This window comes from Manduca sexta, chromosome 10 (genome assembly GCF_014839805.1).
Source record: "Manduca sexta isolate Smith_Timp_Sample1 chromosome 10, JHU_Msex_v1.0, whole genome shotgun sequence".
NCBI lineage: Eukaryota > Metazoa > Arthropoda > Insecta > Lepidoptera > Sphingidae > Manduca > Manduca sexta.
The window spans coordinates 11,989,884-12,010,786 of NC_051124.1; the positions used below are offsets into that span (position 1 = coordinate 11,989,884).

Sequence of the window (20,903 nt, forward strand, 5' to 3'; positions counted from 1 at the left end):
TTCGAGCTCCTTAACTTTCAAACAAATAGAGTAGTTAAAATATTATATTACTGTTACTCACTAATATATCTCTTTTATATTATGCCGGCGCCACACATAGCAAAAATATTCGAACAGTTGAACTCATGCGTGGCACGGGTTTTGCGTATTTGTGCAAAGCTTGTTTAAATGTTTACGTATTTACCATTCAGTGTCGGTTTTTCGACCACACATCAAAGCGTTCAAAGCTATCGAGTTACTTGAAGGAAAACCGATTATATAGAAACCTAAAAATAAAAGCCATAAAAATTTAAATTTGGTCAGTGTCTGTAACTGTGTTCAAAAATATTGCAGTCTTTTTTCAAATATTTGTCTGTGTGGCGCCGGCATTATAATAATAGGGGACCGGCCTATGCTTGATTTTGTACATTATTCTATATGTAATGGCTTTTAATACGAAAAAGAAGCACTTCTGCGAAAACAGCATAAAAATAGGTTACAAAATGAGCGAGTTATTCATATTTTAAAATATTGTAATGTGCAGAAGTGGGCGCGATGTGGGGATATCGCTTCATTTCTTTCTTTTGCACGCGTCGTAATTCCCGATGACGTCACATGTGGGTATTTTGTCTCTTTTCTGTTTCTTGTTAATTACCCCTTCCACCGAAATTCAAAGACTTATAACTTGTTGATTTTTCACCGGATTTTAATAATTTCTTCTGTGTTATAATTTATATTATGTAAATATTTGATAATTGTTAAGAACAAAAATGAGTCCGGTACCCTATTACATATATCTGTCTTCGTAAACGCGCATCCAAATGTCAATTTTCCGACATTCTGAAGGTCGTTCTCGCTGTCATTAATGTCATTGGAAAATCTCGTGTTTTGGTGTTAATTGCATCATTTTATCCGAAAAAGCACAAAATGGGCAACGCTAATGCAAAATCTGTAGAGATAAAGGCCCCGGAGGTACCGGTACCGGTCGGCGAAGAAAAACCCAAGCTAAAGCCGTGCTGCGCTTGCCCCGAGACTAAAAGAGCACGGGATGCATGGTAAGGTTATATTTTTAATCCATTAAAACTTTAATATTACGCAACAATTTTGAAGAACACCGTATTAAATATGTACTTTATCGTATTTAAATAAAACTTCCTTTTAAAAAAGTTTACGAATATGGTTAAATTGTCAGAAATAACTTTATCATTCTTTTTAAATTTCCGTACATATTTGCTTATAAAACTTCTACCAAATGCAATATCACCGGATATATTATAACTGTTTCTGTCCGCATAAATGTGTAATAATTTCATGGCAACTTTACAAAATTACACTATTGTGTACTAAACACAATGATTTTATTTACAGTATAATTGAAAACGGCGAAGAGAATTGCGGCCCTCTGATAGAAGAACATAAAGCGTGCATGAGAAAAATGGGTTTCAACATCTAAAGTGTTAAGTTTTGTATGTGAGCGAATATGATGATGATGATGAAATATGATGTTCCCTATTTATTTTAGTTATATCTGTCCTAAAGTTACAATATTCTGACAAACAATAACCTTAATAATGACTGTACAATTGCAGTGGTTCCATAAAAGATAAAGATTTCGCATACTTTATGTGATAATGTCATAACATAAAGGCAAATATGGCAAATTTTATGTCACTTGATAAGTTATTGAAAACAAATTAATATTCCTTGGTGGCATATTTGTATGATAGGACAACAGCAGTGCAGAGGTCTCAGACAAAATTATATTGTATATTTCTACTCAATATCAGCCTAAAGTCTGGCATTTGTACCCAATATGGTAATAGGCTTGCCTCCAATCACATTATGGGACGGAATTCAGATAGCAGAAAATGTCCCTGTCTGCTCTTTAGGGGATAAATGGTGTAAAAGTTTGTGTGAATCACTTAAAAATTTTGTTTGTCCAGAACTTAATAGGACGTAGATTAACCACTATTTTCAATAAGCATTTTGAATCACATTATTCGATTCGACCAATCAAAATAAAGTATCTTTTGACAAGCTTACAAATGTGTTATTTTGATTTGTTCATTCTCAAAATTAGATTAAAGATTGTGATTGGGATTATATACTGAAAATGACTGTAACAAGATAATCTAAAAATAAAATCATTCTCTTTTAACTTGATTATTGTGCATTTTGAAAGCTGCCATATTGTTATACTAAGGACAAATGTTGCTTTATGAAAAATGTTTTATTTCATTAGAAGTTGTCCTGTCGACTTAAGATAACCTGCCTGGAGCAGTCATACCATGGCATAACATTAATGAATGTATGAGATGAATGTTAGTAATAATTCAAAATTTTAGTCATAACTATTTTTAGTATTACTATTTATTAGCCAAAGAAAAAACTATATATGCTTTGAAAATCGGATAGTAAACCAATATATGTATATTTACGCAACAATGTAGTGAAATGTATGTGAAGAATAACAGATCTGTTTGCATCCATGTATCAACTATGTTAGGTTATTGTAAATAAATATTATTATTTATACTTGACTTTTATTATAAGTGGATTACAAAACATGTTATTTCAAAATATTGTTTGAACTTTATAAATATATATGAAAGCGATGCAACACTGTAAACAGCACAAATGGAACTTTCTGATTCAAGTTAATAGAACAAGACAATGTAGCTATCGTTCTGCAAGACAATATTAATAAATAAATAGGAAATTAAACTAAAAATAACTCTAAGATCTTAATAGTTATTCGTATGGGAGCAAGCAAGACGCCAATTTGTTTTGGAAACTGATGTAAATAAAATTAAACTTCAAGTCATGCACACGTTTCGCGCCATTCGCCAGCTATTTAGCTATTTTTGATGGAGAACAAGTTAGAATTCCGTCTGCACCATTGCATTGTTCTACGGTGATTCGCGGTTTTTTATGTTGCACAATAACCATTTGCACCTCTTACCCATTAGTTAGTTTCTTATTTTATCCGTAAAATGAACCTTGTAATTTGTTTGTTGCGAAATGTCCATAGAACACGATTTTTGCCGGCTTTCCTTTTCGTAGAATTTATTTAAAATCTAATAATTTCAATTCTGCATATTAGTACCTATAAGTTGGATCGGGTTCTTTTTCGGAAAATTTCACCTTTCCCCACTGTAATATACCGATATAACTTTTACCTATAGAACCTATCCTACAAAGTAAATATGAATAAATACTACAATTGCGTCTATGACGAGCACAATTTCGCTGGTTATCTCACTTACACGATAACAATAAGAATAAATTATAGTTGTACGTTATCTACCAAACGAGTCTCGAACTGTGGCCCTGTTGGGTGTGTGATTCGCGAAATCTTAAAGATGCGTTTAATGAAAAGTATATCTCGAAAAAACTACGACGACCAGTCGGCACCGAGCTCTGTGCAATCCGTCGACAGTTATGAGTGAGTTTAGTTTTATTTATGTAGTAATTATAATTTTAGCAGTAACATGGACGTAGTACCTTTAAAGTAGATACAACCTACGTAATCTAGATACCTAGGTATATTATTAGGTACTTACTAGCTTTTGCTCGCCGTTCCCACACGGGAGAGATTTCCGGGATAAAAGTCCCGCTATATATTTTCCCAGGATAGAAAGTACACTGTCCTACCCAGGGTTTCAAACTACCTCCATACGAAATTTCATCGAAATCCGTTGGTAGTTTCTGAGCTAATCGCGTTCAAACGAACTTTTAAAAGTAAGTATACTTTTATTAAAGTATAGATAGATAATTGTGTCTTTCGCGCTAAAAATGTGGAGGTCAATGACCAGCTATAATCTTATGTAAAGTCTCGCAAAATTTGCAAATATTAAATCCGAATATACGAACAATAATATGATTCTATTTACGACAGCGATGAATCCATCCCCTGCGATGGCCGTTGACGATCCAACACCATCAGGCAGGTCAGGAATTCCGCTAGGTCTGCCTATATTGCATGTTAAAACTTGTCTGATTAACTAGTACCTAGACTTTAATTAGAGGAAGGAAATGAATATTTAAGTATTGGTGGTAAATGTCTCGTATGCGAGAGGCCGTCAATGTCTATTTTGCGGCTAAGCAGCAGTGTGTATGCAATGTCGTGTTCCGATTCGAAGGTCATTATACCCAATATAAATACTGGGCATCATGAAACTTGACATCTTATGTCTGAGGATGACGAGTGTAGTGGAGTGTCACACAGTACTTTGTTATTTTAAGTTATGCGTGGAGTAACTACTGTTTATGGGCGGTCGTATCACTTACCATCAGGCGAGCAGCATGTTCAGTTAGTCATTCAAATATAATAACAAAAGACATTAAAAAAAATAAAACCCAAATATATTAGGTAGAAATCATTTCACCATTTGCAGGCAAGTTTATTATGTATTCTGACCTTGCGCAGGTTACAACCGCACGTTTTAAAGCTTGCTGGACTTGACAAATCGCATGTACACAGAACTATTGCGGCTAGTGTAAACGTATCTGAAAGTTCGTGCGCAATAAAATTATTGCTGTAAGAACTTGCTAGATTAAATTTAATATATATAGAGTGCCATGGTCGTGCAAGGTCGAGACTGCGACGTGAAGTGACAATGTCACGAACATAAGTATTAAGTAGATACTGATAATTTTATATGAATGCAAACACACGTCCGCTACCAAGGTCCTGCTGAACAGTTTTATAATTAAAGCTACGTTACTCCATATTTTGAATACCTTTTTTTAATTTTATAGTTTCCTGGCTCCGAGCTCCGACTAACTAATTTTTAAGGTGGATAAATCTAGTCACAATTATTTTGACCAAACTCGGGATTCGTACCCAGGACCTCAGCAGGGCAGTCGTACTCTTACAGCGCGCGCATTACAGTTGCGCCACCGAGGCAATCAAAATTTACTATCCCTAAGTAATTGCAAAGGTGCTTTATATTTTTGGTGATAAAGAAATATTTTGGGAATATGATAAGGAGAAAGTAGCAGCCTATCGGAATGGACGTAGGAACGATATAATCGTAACATAATACAAGGCTCCTTGAAGAATCAAGCAAAAAAAGTACTTAATGAATATGAATTGTCCTCGTTGCGTTTTGGTCAGTTTAAAAATATGTCTAGTGATAGCTTATACTCGCTAATAACCAGAAGACATCGAAAAGGTACACCCGGAATAAACATTTGCATGAATTAGGTATAACAAATACATTTTTTGCGCATTGGAAATCGAACCCGTGACCTTAGTTATCAACTCAACCAATACGCGTTACGCAAATTCACGTTGCGACGTTCAATGATAATTGGTAGACTTGATTATCTTTTATATCACTTATTTTATCCCCTGGTTATACCCAACGAGTAGACTTTTATGGCCATAATTAATTTCAGATCTATATTATTAATAATTATAACTTTTATCTTACAATTGCTATGTATTGGTTTAATTGCATATGGTTAGCAAGTTATTTATTTTAATTTAATGATCTGCCTATAAATATTATAAAAAAAGTCCCCAAAAGCTGTCTGACTGTATGCGATCGATTTTCTCAAAATCTAGTGAACGGATTTTTGTACGGTTTTTACTAAAAGATTCTTGAGGAAAGTTTAGGTTAATAATACATTACGGTTTTATGTAAATTGACTGAAATATAATGATTACTGTTGAAGAGGTCGCATGACTGTATTAAATCTTTTGGGTCGTGATTTACACATATAGTGTTATCTAATTATAATTGCAAATGTACACAAGAGCCCTACTGAAAAATCAAAACAGGTCCGATGACGCCATGGATACTACGCTCGGTTCCTTGATGTACACATGTAAGTAACAAAGTACACTAAGATAGTAAAACAAAATAGAAACATGACGAAATATCGATAAATCTTTCATCATCCATTTATCTTGAAATATAAATCAATACAAATAGTAAATAAGCGTATTTATAGAAAAGCGTAAGATATTTATAATAACTAAAACAATTCGGTGAAATAGTTACCAAAAACTCTAAATAAATGTTTAATATATAAGTAAGTTTTTATTGTCTATTTATTTAGGTAATTGTTACTAATGCGCATAAAAATGGGCGTAGCCAGTTTTCAGCTCAGCCAAGACGGGAAAGGAAAATATTAATAAAATTTAATAAGCAACTTCAAACAAACAACTCTTCAGAGTTTATATATTAGTATAGATTAGAAATAAAAACACAAAATAGGACATATTATAAAAACGATAAACTACGGCTATATTGAGAACTTAATCGCAATATACAAAAAACATCCAATGCCAAGCGATACAAGGGACTGATACGGACCTCGTATTTTAATTTTAATAGGGTTCAAAAGTCGTACGCTTCAGAATACTGGCAAATTATCTCGGTGCGTGAGATCAAGGGAAAGTGTGTTCAGTGCGTTGACAGCTCTTATCAGTACAGCATCCTGCTTATCAGGGACACTTTCGACTTCAGCTCGTTAAATGCAACATTGAAACAGGGATCGTATCGTATACTTGTATCATACGATCGTTATATTATCGTAACTTACATCGCTTAGGATTCACTTTTGCTGTTTTTTCAATTTATGATATTTATCCCATCCCCAGCTATAGGAAGTCCCAGATGGGAGCAGAGGAAGACAGGTGACCTCTCTTCCCCTGGACTCAAGACCAGTACATACTTTTGTGTGTAATTATTTGTGTAGTGTGTTGAATTATTGGGACCACCTACATGAAATTTCCACTCTATCCCCCGCCGCTGGATCTGATATTTGCTCCCCCCTCGCTTGAGCTGAAAGCTGGCTACGCCAATGTTTACTCTAAGTCTTCCTATATTTTTTTAAGTACGAGCATGTGGTTGCTTCATCTTGTTGGGCATTATTTTTCATATGACTTGTGCCGCGTCGCGCAGACGCTTTATAATATCAACAGTTAGTAATTTAACAACTTCCGACCCGATAGCGGTTATTAAGGCGATACCTCAAGGTCCATTTTCATACATTTTGTTTCGCCTTTAATCTGTAATAAACAGTATAGTAATTTAATTCACGTCTAGTTAGTGATTAGTTCTCGCAGTTGAAAATGTAAAAATAATTAATAATCATGGATATTTCTGCCTTTAAAATTTCGTCATATTAAATTTTAAAGGCCGAAATATCCATGATTATTAATTATTTTACGTTTTTCTTCAACTGCGAGAACTAATCACTAACTAGACGTGAATTTAAATTCTTTACTTGCCAATACTTGTTTAGTTACCCAGATTAAAGCCGAAACAAAATGTATGAAAATGGACCTTGAGGTATCGCCTTAAAATAAAAATCTATAAATAATAGATAAGGTTGTATCTTTTTTAATAAAACTATGGAACAGTAAATATACAAATAATTCCATCTTGAAGAAATAGATAATAGGTATTATGCCATAACACAGACTTTTTTATAAGTATGCTACTGTAATAAATTTGCAATTTTGTTTTATTTATTTTCAACACACAGGCTTTAAAATGCTAAAAACGATTGTTTTCGCTTCTGTTGCTCTAATAAAGTCCCATATTAGATTTTCTTCAATATCTGTAATTTATTATATACCTACCTATATAGAAAGGTGAAGAAAGAATAAAGTAAATCATAAAAAAATATTTTTTGAAGGAAATCAATATATTTTGCTTTTGAATAAAATATTGTCTTAAATAATACTTATCGCCCCCTTAGTACTAAAGTGACACAAGTCAAAAGGTATATATTAAGTACTAGATTTTGTTAAAAAAAACTTCGTAGCATGCTCTATAACCCTATGACGAGAAAAAGAAAAAATTATAGAATAGAAGCAGAGATTCTCACTTTCGACAGCCGCCCAATTCACTGCCTTGTAAATTGCTTTCAAATCTTTTTTATTCATTTCCCAGAAAGATCTTTTTGAGTATGGTCATCTTAGTTCTAAGAGTGCATTATGTTTAAAAACAAAACCAATAAATATCGTAGATTAAATTCCTACAATAACTAATAACTACTGAAGAAACTGTAGACATTGCCGATTAATTTATGTAGGTACCTACAACAATGTTTATAAATCGGTCGGTAATTTGTGATTATCTTGGCACTTGGAGACAAGCCGCGGCAGACGTTACATCGATCTATACCGTCTTGTTACAGAGTGTTCGGCAGTGCCTGCTCTGACTTTTCTGATTGTGAATATTGTGATGACAGAAGAAGATATAAACACATGTAAGTTGTCGCTACACTAATAATATTTTAGATAATTCGCGTTTTAATTAACGATAATTTGAAATGTTAATCAAAATTGCGATATGTTCTGGAAATATTAAATATTGTAAATCATCGTAATTCTTACATTGTTACGGTTGATGTTTATATAATGAATAATTCGCATTGAGAGTTTGTCATTAATTGCAATTTTGTATTATAAGCAGGTATTTAATTCTATAGTTGGGAATATAAATAGCAACATTCATATTTTTCATAGTAAATTTTCCTGATCTATTTTTGATTTTTAGAGTGTTCTTCGTCTATACTTTTATCTTCTAGAAGAAGGCCCTGCTTACTCATATATTGCAAAAATATACTTTTATTTTATTTATTAATATTTTAATGTTGTTGGTTCCTAGGACCACTATTGATCGATACCTTCAAAAATATTCAATTTTCGGTAGAATACTATTAGAAATACTTACGTATATTGCCCAATCTCAGAAACAATTTCGGTATCTAAGAGTTTGTGAACCCTGATGAGGCTATGGCCTGCGCTATCAAGATAATCTAGACTAATCAACATGTACTGTATATAGATACCACTCTCCAAGCACCAGCACGAGTCCAAGTTACCTCAGCGCCATGAGTCGCTTGGAGGCGGCGCCGTTGTTGGGTACTTCCACGCCCACGCTGTACAAAACTATAGGCACGGCCTCTGCGGATTCTTTGGTAAGTAGTCTATGAAGAATAATTCTAATAATAAGAATAAGTATATAGATTAGATTAGAATTCATATTAGTCTCATCCCCTATTTAACAACTTAAGGGATGTATTTTCAAACATCCTTTCATATTATGCTACTTTAACTCTTAATGATCGTGAGTAAAATGTCATGCCTTCGGCTTAGATAGTTTAAGCTATGCGTAGTTTGTCAATTAAATTTAAAAAAAATTAAGCAACCGTAACCAGAGGGTTAAGATTAATCCCGTGTCAGGGCTATGTATTACACAACCACGACCCTTATTCTCTATGGCAATGTAAACTCGTAACACGGCTATGTAAATTTATCTTCGTGAAATTTGAGTATAACGGTATTCTGCTGCCAATTTGTATCTTCTTAAACGCATAGCGATGCATTACGTTTGTATTGCACCGTCAAAATATCGTGTGGCATACTGAATAAGGCTAGGATGCCGCCAAAACTGGTTACTACAAGTACTATCTTAGTTCTAAATTGAAAGAAGGTCGTTATCGCCATTCTGTTAATGATGCTGTTGCTGGCTATTTATCTAAACTCCACAGGTTCAAATCGGTTGGCCCCTGACGCCATTAATGTCTTGTACAATTTGTTTAACAAGATAATTATGTAACCCGTTTTTAGCTTATTATCACCTCTCACATGTTTAAATCTAATAATATAATCTAATCTCCTAATATTTAAATTCAAAATGATTCCTAAGTAGAATGCTTCTAGAAACTTTTAACCGAAAAACATTAAAAACCGAAATACATTAAGTACTTGAAGCCTTAAATTCGTCCAAGAGATGTTTTTTAGCTAGTAACAAACAAGCAACTTATTGCTATTTTCAATAAACGAACACAATTTCGCTTTTTTCGATTTATGCTAAAAATTAACCAGTCAGAACAAAGTTAGGTACACATGCATACAAATGAGTTATTTTGAGTGGTTCATTATTGGAATGCGATTTAAGATTAAGATTAGGATCGTTTATTGAAAACGTTTGTAAGTCATTTGCTTACCCATTAAGGTACCCATTAATTTATACAACGCAAATTGCATAGCTCTCAATCACAAACTTCCGCACTAGTAGTTTTATTTATTTCTTTATCATCCATTCTTCATGCGCAATGGTGTTCATTTATTTTCATGTAACCCACCAGCTCGTTGGCATAATTTCTTCTACAAATGATGGTATTGTTCTTAGGGCCCAGCGGATCTCTCTGCGAGTGCCATACTAGCCACATACAATAAGAGATTTGAACCTTCAATAAAAATGGAAAAGAAGAAACAGAACTCGCTCATCACAATGTAAGTAAATTTAGCATATTTGGTAACTTGCACATAAAATTAAATAAAACGAATCTCTAAAAAATCATTATTTAATTTAAAAAAGTGCGTAGACCAGCGTCGCTAAAGAGGTAGAGAGAAGGGAAATTATTGTATCATTTATTTGTAACCGTTTCATGATGTACTATTTTTCTCATTAATAGATTGCAATTCTCCATAACGAGTTGATGGTTTTTAAATCTAAAAAGTAACCGCACAAGATTTTTATTGCTTAGTTTTGGGCATTTCACAAGCTAGATAGTTAATACTACGCTGACATAAAACAAGGAATTAATATCGAGGAAACAGTATAACAAGAAAGCAATTCATGCTGACCCTACGTGTCTTATTATTAATTAATCAATATCATTAACGTAAACTTATTGTTATTAACGAATGTCAATTAAAATTGTCTGTCGTATTATAAAACCTTGTATATTGCCTTTGTGTTACCTACTTGATATAAAGTATAGTTTTAAAAAGCCAATAACAATATCATAATATTCATTCATTATTTTTCCTCTTTGGAACGTTTAGCGAGACCAGTTTTCTACTTTTCTGTTTATTTTATATACCATAAATACCATAACGTCTTCTTTTCTCTTAAGAGTTCCATACCTCAAATTATTTTTTATAGAATAAATTTAGTGTAACACACCAAAATTTCGCTAGCTATAGTGTCCTATGTAATAAGGACCTACTCAACCGAGCTTATTGCTAATCTCCGGGGACCATTCCAGACAGACAGTGACATGACTAAGTATTCAATGGCCCAGGTGCGAAAAGAATGGCCCCGGCCCAATGTGTCGAAACGAGGACCCAGGAGGGAGCAAATTTCGCAAGTTAATATTTAACTTGCAACCCTATAACAGGTACCACTTTACCCGACCTGTGGATCGAACCCGAGACTTCAGCACGTGACTTATCGCGATACAACTACGCCATCGAGCCGCCGCCATCTTACTCTTTAATCATCCAAATTCTAATTCCAATACCTTTATGCTTGTCTCCAGTTTCTCAGTATGGAACACGATAATGGGCTCATCCTTGCTGACGATGGCGTGGGGTGTGGAGCAGGCGGGTCTGCCTGCTGCACTCGTGTTGGTCGCATTCATGGCCGCGCTGTGTCTCTACACTGCCTATGTCCTGCTCAGAGTCAATGCGCATCACGGTAAGTTTAGTATTTTATTGCTATTGAATGAGGTGACGAGCATACCGCTCGCTTGGTGGTAAGTGACATGACTGCCCATAAAAACTAGCAACACCATACAACACTCTCTATTACAAAGTACTGAATGAAACTCCGTGCACCTCATACTCAGAAGTGAGACGTTATTTCTCATAATGCCCAGTAGTTAGTCTGGCTACAATGTCCTTCAAACCGGAACACAACAATGCATTCTACTGCTTCTCAGTAGAAATAGTCATTGCAGTGACATCTACCCAGACGTTTTAGATTGGTATTGTTCTTCCTATTTCCTAAAACAATGTAAAAGATCTATCAGGTCATCCATAAGACCATTATGTTATCAGGTAGCGACACATGCTCAGTGCCGGACCTGTGCCGCTCGTTGCTGGGCGGCTGGGCGGAGGTGCTGGCGCACGGGTTCAGCCTGCTGGTGCTGCTTGGAGCCAACATCGTCTACTGGATACTCATCACCAACTTCCTTTACTTCACTGTCAATTATTTCATTGGTAATATTCAATTTCTATTTAGAATTAAAAGTCTGAGGATACGAGTAAATCGCTCTCATCCGATGGTTGACAAATCTATTTTGGAATTACAAAGTATTGCATGGCACTGCGCTGCGCTCTTCACCCTGAGAAATAAGATTTAAATACCCATAAAGCCCTATAAAAGTAGCTTCAATGTTATTCAAACCAGAGCATAATGATGCCTGGCAGCAAAACAGATATTGCACTATCGGATTCTGGAATACGGAGCACCTACCATTACATTTAATAGATTAAATTTGATGACCTTTTACTTGAGTATTCTAAATTAATGATATCCTTTATCCATAGATCTCCACTCATCAAACACGACAGAGTACAACTCGACGCTGCTCTGCCCGAACGCGGTGAACGAATCGCTGCTGATCCCGCGGGCGGCGGCGCCGGAGTCTCCGTACTGGGGGCTGCACACCACCGCGCCGCTCTACGTCGCGATTATCGTCTTCCCGCTGCTTAACTTTAGGAACGTCTCGTTCTTCACCAAGTTCAATTCGCTAGGTGAGTGTGTTGCGAAAGTGGTTAGTTTTATGATTGATTTATTGTGTCTTCTGAAAGCTTGATCGCGAGTTAAATGTTTGATAGTTCTCTCTAGCCAGCGTAAAGTAAATCGCAATACTCTCGTATTATATGTCCACATTGTCGCATGTTTAGACCCACCATTAAGTAGCCACAAAATACTAACTAAGAAACTATTTGGTATTAAATCTTCTTTGAATACATACAAACAATATCAACTACAACCGTAAACAGAAATTACAAATAAATAATCATCGCCTTTAATTCTGCCTCTTAACATTATGGAAGCCAGTCTGAACCATTGTTCTATTTCAGGCACACTATCCGTCCTCTATCTATTGATCTTCGTCATCGTGAAGGGTTACGCCTGGGGCATCAACGTGGGCACCGCGTGGACCGAGACCCGCGCCTTCAAGAACGCTGCCGTGCTCAGCGGCATGCTGGCGCTGTCCTTCTACATACACAACATTATCATCGACATCATGAGGAATAATTCCAGACAAGATAAAAATGTAAGGACTTTATAAAGCTCTATTTTTAAGGTTTTCTGGTGTAAGAGAATTTATATTCGCCAGGATAGCAGTCACTGGTGAAAAACTCGGCATAATCGCCTTCCTAAGCACATAAATGTGTCATTTTCCGAGATCAGCCTGTGGAACAGGACAGCATAATTGTGACGACTTGAGGTAGATAATCATCTCTCGACAATCGATATTACCTAGGCCCTACTCCACCTATCATCAGATGCAGTAAGGTCATTTTGCTATAGTTGTACACAAAAAATATTTTACCAGACGTTATGCCTCTTAAAAAGCGGCGATAGCCTAGTTGGGTGTGGAACGTATTGCCGAGACGATAGTCCGCAGGTTCAAATCCCAAGGGCACACACCTCTGACTTTTCTAAAATGATGTGTGTATTCTTTGTGAATTATCGCTTGCTTTAACGGTGAAGGAAAACATCGTGAGGAAACCTGTATACCTGAGAAATTCTCTATTAGGAATTTTTGAGGGTGTGTGAAGTCTACCAACCCGCACTAGGCCAGCGTGGTGGACTAAGGCCTAATCCCTCTCAGTAGTAGAGGAGGCCCGTGCCCAACAAATGGGACAGTATATAATACAGGGCTGATATTATTATTATTTATGCCTCTTTATGCGAGATTTTGTCTATTTTTAAAGCAGTTGCGTTTTTATTTCTATTCAGTATAATACCTATAACCTAGATATAAGATCATAAGAAATAAGAGTCTTAACAACCAGTTAGCCAGACAATCTGTGCTTTGAAATTCTGTATTGTGCTTCATATTTCTTCTTCACAGGCAGTTCTGCCGGTTACCATTTAACGAGCGCGTTACTTATCGCCTTGATCTGTTGTATACAAAAATATCTTCTATATTTCCAGGGCAGAGATCTCACAATAGCGTTTCTACTAGTCACGATAACGTATACCATGGTTGGCGCGGTGTTTTACATCTGCTTTCCGCTCGCCAAGTCTTGTATTGAAGATGTAAGTATCATGGAATTCGGTTGATTACTTGATATCATGTGCAATTATTGAATCATTGAATTTTATGCGAATATTTATCAAATTTCGTTTGATTCCAGAACATTTTAAACAATTTCGAAATGCACGACATCATGACAGCCGTTGCGCGAGTTTTGTTGTTGTTTCAAGTAAGTTTTCTGGGGTAAACTTCATTTATTTAAATCATACCTATGTATAGTCATGGGCGTATTCATACGAAAAAAACATATCAGAATGTTTAATTTGTAGGACATCATTAAAATTATGTAGTACTAAACTAAGAATTAAGATTAAACTTCTTATATACTGATCCTTCACTCAAGTTATTGCAAAGAAGGATACAAACAACACTTATACATGAGAGCAATGCTAATAACGGGCATAATTAGATTTGAATTTTCTAAGACTACTAAAACAGCGATCTATAGCAAGACTCCTGCAATCCCTCCCGCGCCCTACCCCTACCTAATTAATTAAGCTTCAAAAAACTGTATTAAATAACACAATATCAATTTACTTAGGATTTTCGTTGCGAAATTTTTAAAAGCAGTTCGGCATATATTTTACCCACGCTCGCGAAAGGGTAACGCATATTGCAGAAATAATTAGCCCTAGTATACGCCCGTCCGTCCGCTTACCATACCAACCTTCTGTACTAACATTTTTTGGTGCAGGTGGTTACCGTATACCCATTAGTGGCGTACATGCTGCGTACAGAGACCATGCTGCTCCTTTCGCTGCAGGAGACGCGCTGCTACACCATGACCATCAATGTCACCATCGTCATCATGTGCGTGCTGGTCGCGTGCTTCTGTCCCAACGTTGGGACTATTATAAGGTAATATTTATGACTATTCTATAGATTAGAATGTGTTTGGGTAAACATGCTTGTAAAACAAAATATTATGTATATATGTGAAGAAAATATGTTCAGATTGCGCGTATGGACTATGGAGTGTCAGATTTGGCATAATTAAAGTTCATATAGAGGAACGTAGAAAAAATAAATTTATGTAGAATATGTGTTACAAATATATAAAATTAGACGGTCGATTTCGGCCACTGGACGACCACTAGATAATGCGAATGTATTGTGAAAATGATTTTGTTAGAAGTAACTGGAAACTCCATTATATTTTACTATATATAATAATAATAATAATAAGCCCCTCACAAATCTAACTTCACGTCCGGCACGAACATCTGATGCCACGCGGGGGGCGGACATTGGCAGTTTTTAGCTATATACTTACCAATGACTAACGAAGCACTAGTATTAAAACAATATACATGCGATGCGTCTAAGAAACAGGACAATACCCCAGGCGGGTACCGGAGCTAACCGCGATGGAGAATCCCGCCCCGGGCCTTTAAGCCCGGGCTGCCCTGCGTATTCTGGGGAGGGCACCGTATCGCACCAATCTGCCCGGTTTCAAACTGTTGCAGTCCAACATGACCCACCATCATCGTCATGTTCCTCACCAACTTCATTATTTTCATCCATCCCTTCATCACCACCCTCGTATCTTGATAGAATTGAAGAGTCTCATTCATCAAATTCATCACCCTCACCCTCATCATTACTTCAATCCGATTTGGATGTTGTGCAGGAGGCTACTCCAGCCAATGTTACTGCACCCGCCAATGACGGAAGGCGCACGCACAAAAAATGGACTAAAGAAATGAACATTTTCATAATGCGCCACTATTTCATCCTCACTGATCTAGAAACAAACACTAAAACTTACCTCACACCATTACACGCACGCTTTAATGCACAATTCCCTAATATGGAAGTAGGAAAACAACGGGTAGGAGATCAACGCCGTGCTATAGTTCAACGAAACTTTTGACTAAAGAGGAAATTAGAAATATCAAAGAAGAAGTTAGAAATTTACTGTCTAAAAACCAACACTTATCATTAAACACAAACACAGACATACAGCACACACAATCCAATAGAATAAGATGGACCAACGAGTTAAATGAAACTATAATGCGTAGTTACTATAGATTAACAAAGCTCGAAACTGACCTAACTACATACAGACCCCTCTTACACCAAGATATCGTTAGTAAATGCCCTTCAATTTCCCACCTCTCTGCACAAAGGATTGCTGATCAGCGTAGGTCTATTGTAAATAACCGATTACTATCAACTGATCAACTAAATAGAATTCGACAAGAAGTTCAAAACGAACTAATCTCTGACACCGCATGCGCTCTCGAAGACTCAACCCAGCTTGCACAAGACACATCAGTAATCTCTACAGACCCTATAGAAACAATAACCATACAGATAGACTTATCTCCAAGACAAACAACAAATAGCAATGATCAACCAAGTCTATCAATAGAATTACAACAACAATTAGAAGAAATGTTCTGGGAAACATTTCATACTTTCAAAGACACACACCCTACAAATCGACCCTACCTTCCAAAGTTAAAACCTTCGAAGAGACTAGCATCTATAATCAACTACCTCAATACTGATATACTTACAAAAATAGTAACTATTGACACTGATTTTAAAACGACTCATGCAATCATATACTGCGCAGCTTATACTGCTACAAAATTTAATGGCGTTAAAATCCTAGACACATGCAATCTAAACAGTAACTTAGAAAGAAAACCCAGGTGGCAAAAACGGCTAGAAGGCAGAATAAGCGAATTAAGAGCAAATATAGGGCGTCTGACAGAATATATAAGGGGCGTCCGATCGACAGCTTTGCAAAAGCATATAAATAAAATAAAAGAACAGTATAAAATCCATTCACAACACGAGACACTAAACAATGACCTTAGCCACTACTTAGATACTCTCAAGCAAAAATTAAACGCTCTCGCAAGTCGGATGCGCAGATATAAGGAGACTACACTCAGGAAAGTACAAAATAAGCACTTTGGTAACAATGAAAAATTATTCTATAGAAATCTCACATCGCCTAATAGCTCGCCAGAAAATAATTCACCTTTGCCAACTCCAGAAACTTTACACGCCTTTTGGTCCAATATTTGGTCGAACCCAGTTGAGCACATAGAAAACTCGTGGATTACGGAAGATAGACAAATACTTAAGAATATCCCAGAAATGGAATTTGATAATATCCCCATAGATCTTTTAAAAGCTGTAATATCAAAAACCCATAACTGGAAAGCTCCCGGATCTGATAACATACACAATTTTTGGTATAAAAAGTTAACTTCCGTACACTCACTACTTCTAAAACACATAAATTCATTCATCAATTTACCTTATACAATGCCGGCCTTCATCACGCAAGGCGTAACATATATGCTACCAAAAGATTTATCCGATACTGAAAACCCCGCCAAATATCGACCAATCACTTGTCTCCAAAACATTTATAAAATAATTACAGCTTGTTTAAGCGAAACCATTTACAAATACACACAGGAACAACAAATCTTGGCAGAAGAACAAAAGGGTTGTCGAAAAATAGTCAGGGATGTAAGGAACAGCTCACCATCGACGCAGTAGTTTCAAAACAAGCAGTTATTCAAAAACTAGACATCCACACCATGTACATAGATTATAAGAAGGCTTTCGACTCAGTACCACACACCTGGCTAATATATATCTTAAAACACTATAAAATTAACCCTGCAATTATAAGTTTTTTGGAAAAAACAATGTTAAACTGGAGTACTAAACTAAAAATATGTAATTCTGGCAAAACTACTGAAACCGAATCCATCTCCATAAAAGAGGCATATTCCAGGGTGACGCCTTAAGCCCCCCTTTGGTTCTGTCTAGCCCTTAACCCATTATCTAATATGCTTAATAAAAATAATTTCGGATACAAAATTAAACATGACACACATCAAATTTCACTATCTCATCTCATGTACATGGACGATATAAAGCTTTTCAGTAACACTCTAAAGGACCTACGCACCCTAGCTGACATCGTTCAAACATTTTCACACGATATACACATGGAATTTGGCGTAGATAAATGCAAGATTCAATCAGTCCACAAAGGAACAATAGTACCCGCCTCTTACAAATTGGCAAATCAAGAGGTAATAGATGCTGTAGACCCAGTGGAAGGATATAAGTACCTAGGATATCATCAGTCACAGGAGCTCCACCACAAGAACATTAAACAGCTACTGCAACAAAATTTCAGGACTAGACTACATAAAGTACTACACACCCACCTAAATGCTCGCAACACCATCAAAGCTATAAACACCTTTGCCGTCCCTATTCTAACTTACTCGTTTGGTGTAATACGCTGGACACAAACAGATTTAAAAAACCTTCAAAGAATCATTAACACTGCAATGACTAAACATAGAAAACACCACCCAAGAGCTTGTATACAGAGAATGACCCTACCTAAATGCGAAGGTGGCAGGGGTTTAATAGATATAACAAACTTACACAATAAACAAATCATGTCGCTCAGATCATTCTTCCACAATCGTTCACTGCATTCCACACTGCACAAAGCTATCTGTGAAGTAGATAAATACACGCCACTATTTCTCGCTGATCACACAAAAGAAATGCCTATAACCACCAAACAACAAAAGATTGACATCTGGACACAAAAATCTCTGCACGGCCGTCATCGTCACGATTTAACTAACCCTAATGTTGACAAAATAGCGTCAAACGCATGGTTAAAGCGTGGCGAGCTGTTTCCCTGAAACAGAAGGATTCATGCAGGCCATTCAAGATCAGGTTATAGACACTAAAAACTATAGGAAACACATAATCCGAGACAGTAGTCTAAGTAGTGATCATTGCCGACACTGTCATAAACACCCAGAAACCATCCAACACATCACAGGCGCATGCTCCTCCATCACACAGACAGACTACAAGCACAGACACGATCAGGTAGCGGCAATCATACACCAGACACTCGCATACAAGCACAAACTCATCACAGAAAAACAGCATATTATAAATATACACCTCAAATTATCCTAGAATCACCTGACTACAAACTATACTGGGACAGAACTATACTTACAGACAAGACCGTACATCACAACCGCCCTGATATCACACTACACGATAAACATAGTAAGACAGTTTACCTCATAGACATCGCAATCCCCAACACACACAATCTCACGGCCACACATACTAATAAACTCACAAAATATGCAGACCTGACCATTGAATTGAAAACTCAATGGAGAGTGCAATCTGTGAAGACAGTCCCCATCGTTATATCCAGCACCGGCGTAATCCCTAAAACACTGCACACTAGCCTGAAAACCCTAAACATTCATCCACTCACATTCACGCTAATGCAGAAGGCAGTCATACTAAACACGTGCAGAATCGTCAGAAAGTTTCTAGCAATAGATTAACATATCAACCGCCGAAGTTGTTTGGCCAAAAGCCCGCAGCTCTGGTGAAATACCCCAGAAATGGGAGAAGTTTAAAAACTTAAAATATAATAATAATAATAATAATATCAGCCCTGTATTATATACTGACCCGCTGTCGGACACGGGCCTCCTCTACTACTGAGAGGGCTTAGGCCTTAGTCCACCACGCTGGCCTAGTGCGGATTGGTAGACTTCACACACCCTCGAAAATTCCTATAGAGAATTTCTTACGTATGCAGGTTACTTCGCGATGTTTTCCTTCACCGTTAAAGAAAGCGATAATTCACAAAGAATTTTCTAGAAAAATCAAAGCTGCGTGCCCTTGGGATTCGAACCTGCGGACATTCGTCTCGGCGGTCCGTTCCACAACCAACTAGGCTATCGCCGCTTATATGTTCACTATACTGTAGCCAAATGTCGCACAATAGTAAATTTCCCTTATAATAAAATAAAATTGGCGGTATAATTATTGTAGTCTATTATTGTTTCAGATACACGGGAGCCATAAGCGGTCTCGTCCATGTGTTCGCGCTCCCCTCTCTACTACAAGTGCGGTCGCTACAGCTGCGCGGGAGGCTGACGTGGTGGAAAAGCCTTTTCTACTTCCTTATAGTGGTCTTTGGGACTGTCAACTTACTTATGCAGTTTTTTATTACTGAGTAAATACCTTTCTAGGTCAGGGGTTCCCCTGTCCCCGATTTGATGTAAATAGAATGAGACCGTATACCTCTTGGTAGGTCAGGGGCGGATTTGAGATTACAGTGTGGGGGTACTTTATTTGTGTGCAGATATAATGCATTTTGGTTATATTTGGGTTTATTTGATGGGAACTATGTATTTTCTTGAGCCAGGATGATTACAGTGGTAATTCCCTGAGCACAAAGACATAATTAATCTGCCTTGTAAAAGTACCTATATTGTTTAGTAAAAGTCTATCAGAGACAACTTAGGAGACATTTTTCTCTTACTGAATTAATGGTTTTTGTAATATATATTTTAGAGACTGCAAAATCCAATGTAACTGCAAATTATTGCCCCACGAACAAAAAAAGGTTATCGCGAAGTTTAATACCACTTTTCGATTTTTGAGACGATCACACATTACTGTGTTCGTTGATAGATAGACATTCCATATTAATGCATTTGGCCTTTGTCTGCTTACGTTTATTGGAGGCTGACTGTACGTAAGATGTAAAATGTCACTCAAAAAAGTAATTGAATCCGCCCCCGGCTTTAACTATACACTATAGCAATAACTTTATTGATCAGAGCTGTATAGACTATTAGGTTCCAGATAATTTCTAGATTACGAAATTCAGTATACGAATTGCAATGAAAATACTCAATTTATATTCCTGTACAAATACTTTAATATACTGTCTAGTCATAAATAATTTAATAAATATTAATTATATTTAGGATATCATTGTTATAAAGTGATATAAAAATAGGTCCAAGTTAGGAAATAGTTACTATGTAATTTTG

The 20,903-nt window shown here is 36.4% G+C and overlaps 1 protein-coding gene across 1 annotated transcript; it reads left to right on the plus strand.

Annotated features, from left to right (window-relative positions):
• The first annotated feature begins 3,293 nt into the window (after nucleotides 1-3,293).
• LOC115452706 (sodium-coupled neutral amino acid transporter 9) lies at nucleotides 3,294-20,751 on the plus strand. The gene is made up of 12 exons (XM_037437093.1): nucleotides 3,294-3,424; nucleotides 8,140-8,211; nucleotides 8,793-8,925; nucleotides 10,143-10,246; nucleotides 11,278-11,435; nucleotides 11,798-11,959; nucleotides 12,290-12,496; nucleotides 12,830-13,026; nucleotides 13,914-14,018; nucleotides 14,117-14,185; nucleotides 14,711-14,874; nucleotides 19,910-20,751. Exons 1-12 carry the CDS (start codon nucleotides 3,342-3,344, stop codon nucleotides 20,079-20,081), a joined length of 1,626 nt encoding a protein of 541 aa, XP_037292990.1. The 5' UTR covers nucleotides 3,294-3,341; the 3' UTR covers nucleotides 20,082-20,751.
• The last annotated feature ends 152 nt before the right edge of the window (nucleotides 20,752-20,903 follow it).

What these genes read in the sequence shown, in the direction of transcription:
- LOC115452706 (XM_037437093.1), top strand. Translation starts at nt 3,342, where the DNA reads ATGCGTTTAATGAAAAGTATATCTCGAAAAAACTACGACGACCAGTCG. An exon ending in AGAAGAAGATATAAACACAT is followed by an intron (nt 8,212 to 8,792) that starts GTAAGTTGTCGC and finishes TACTGTATATAG; the next exon opens with ATACCACTCTCCAAGCACCA. An exon ending in CAGAGTCAATGCGCATCACG is followed by an intron (nt 11,436 to 11,797) that starts GTAAGTTTAGTA and finishes TTATGTTATCAG; the next exon opens with GTAGCGACACATGCTCAGTG.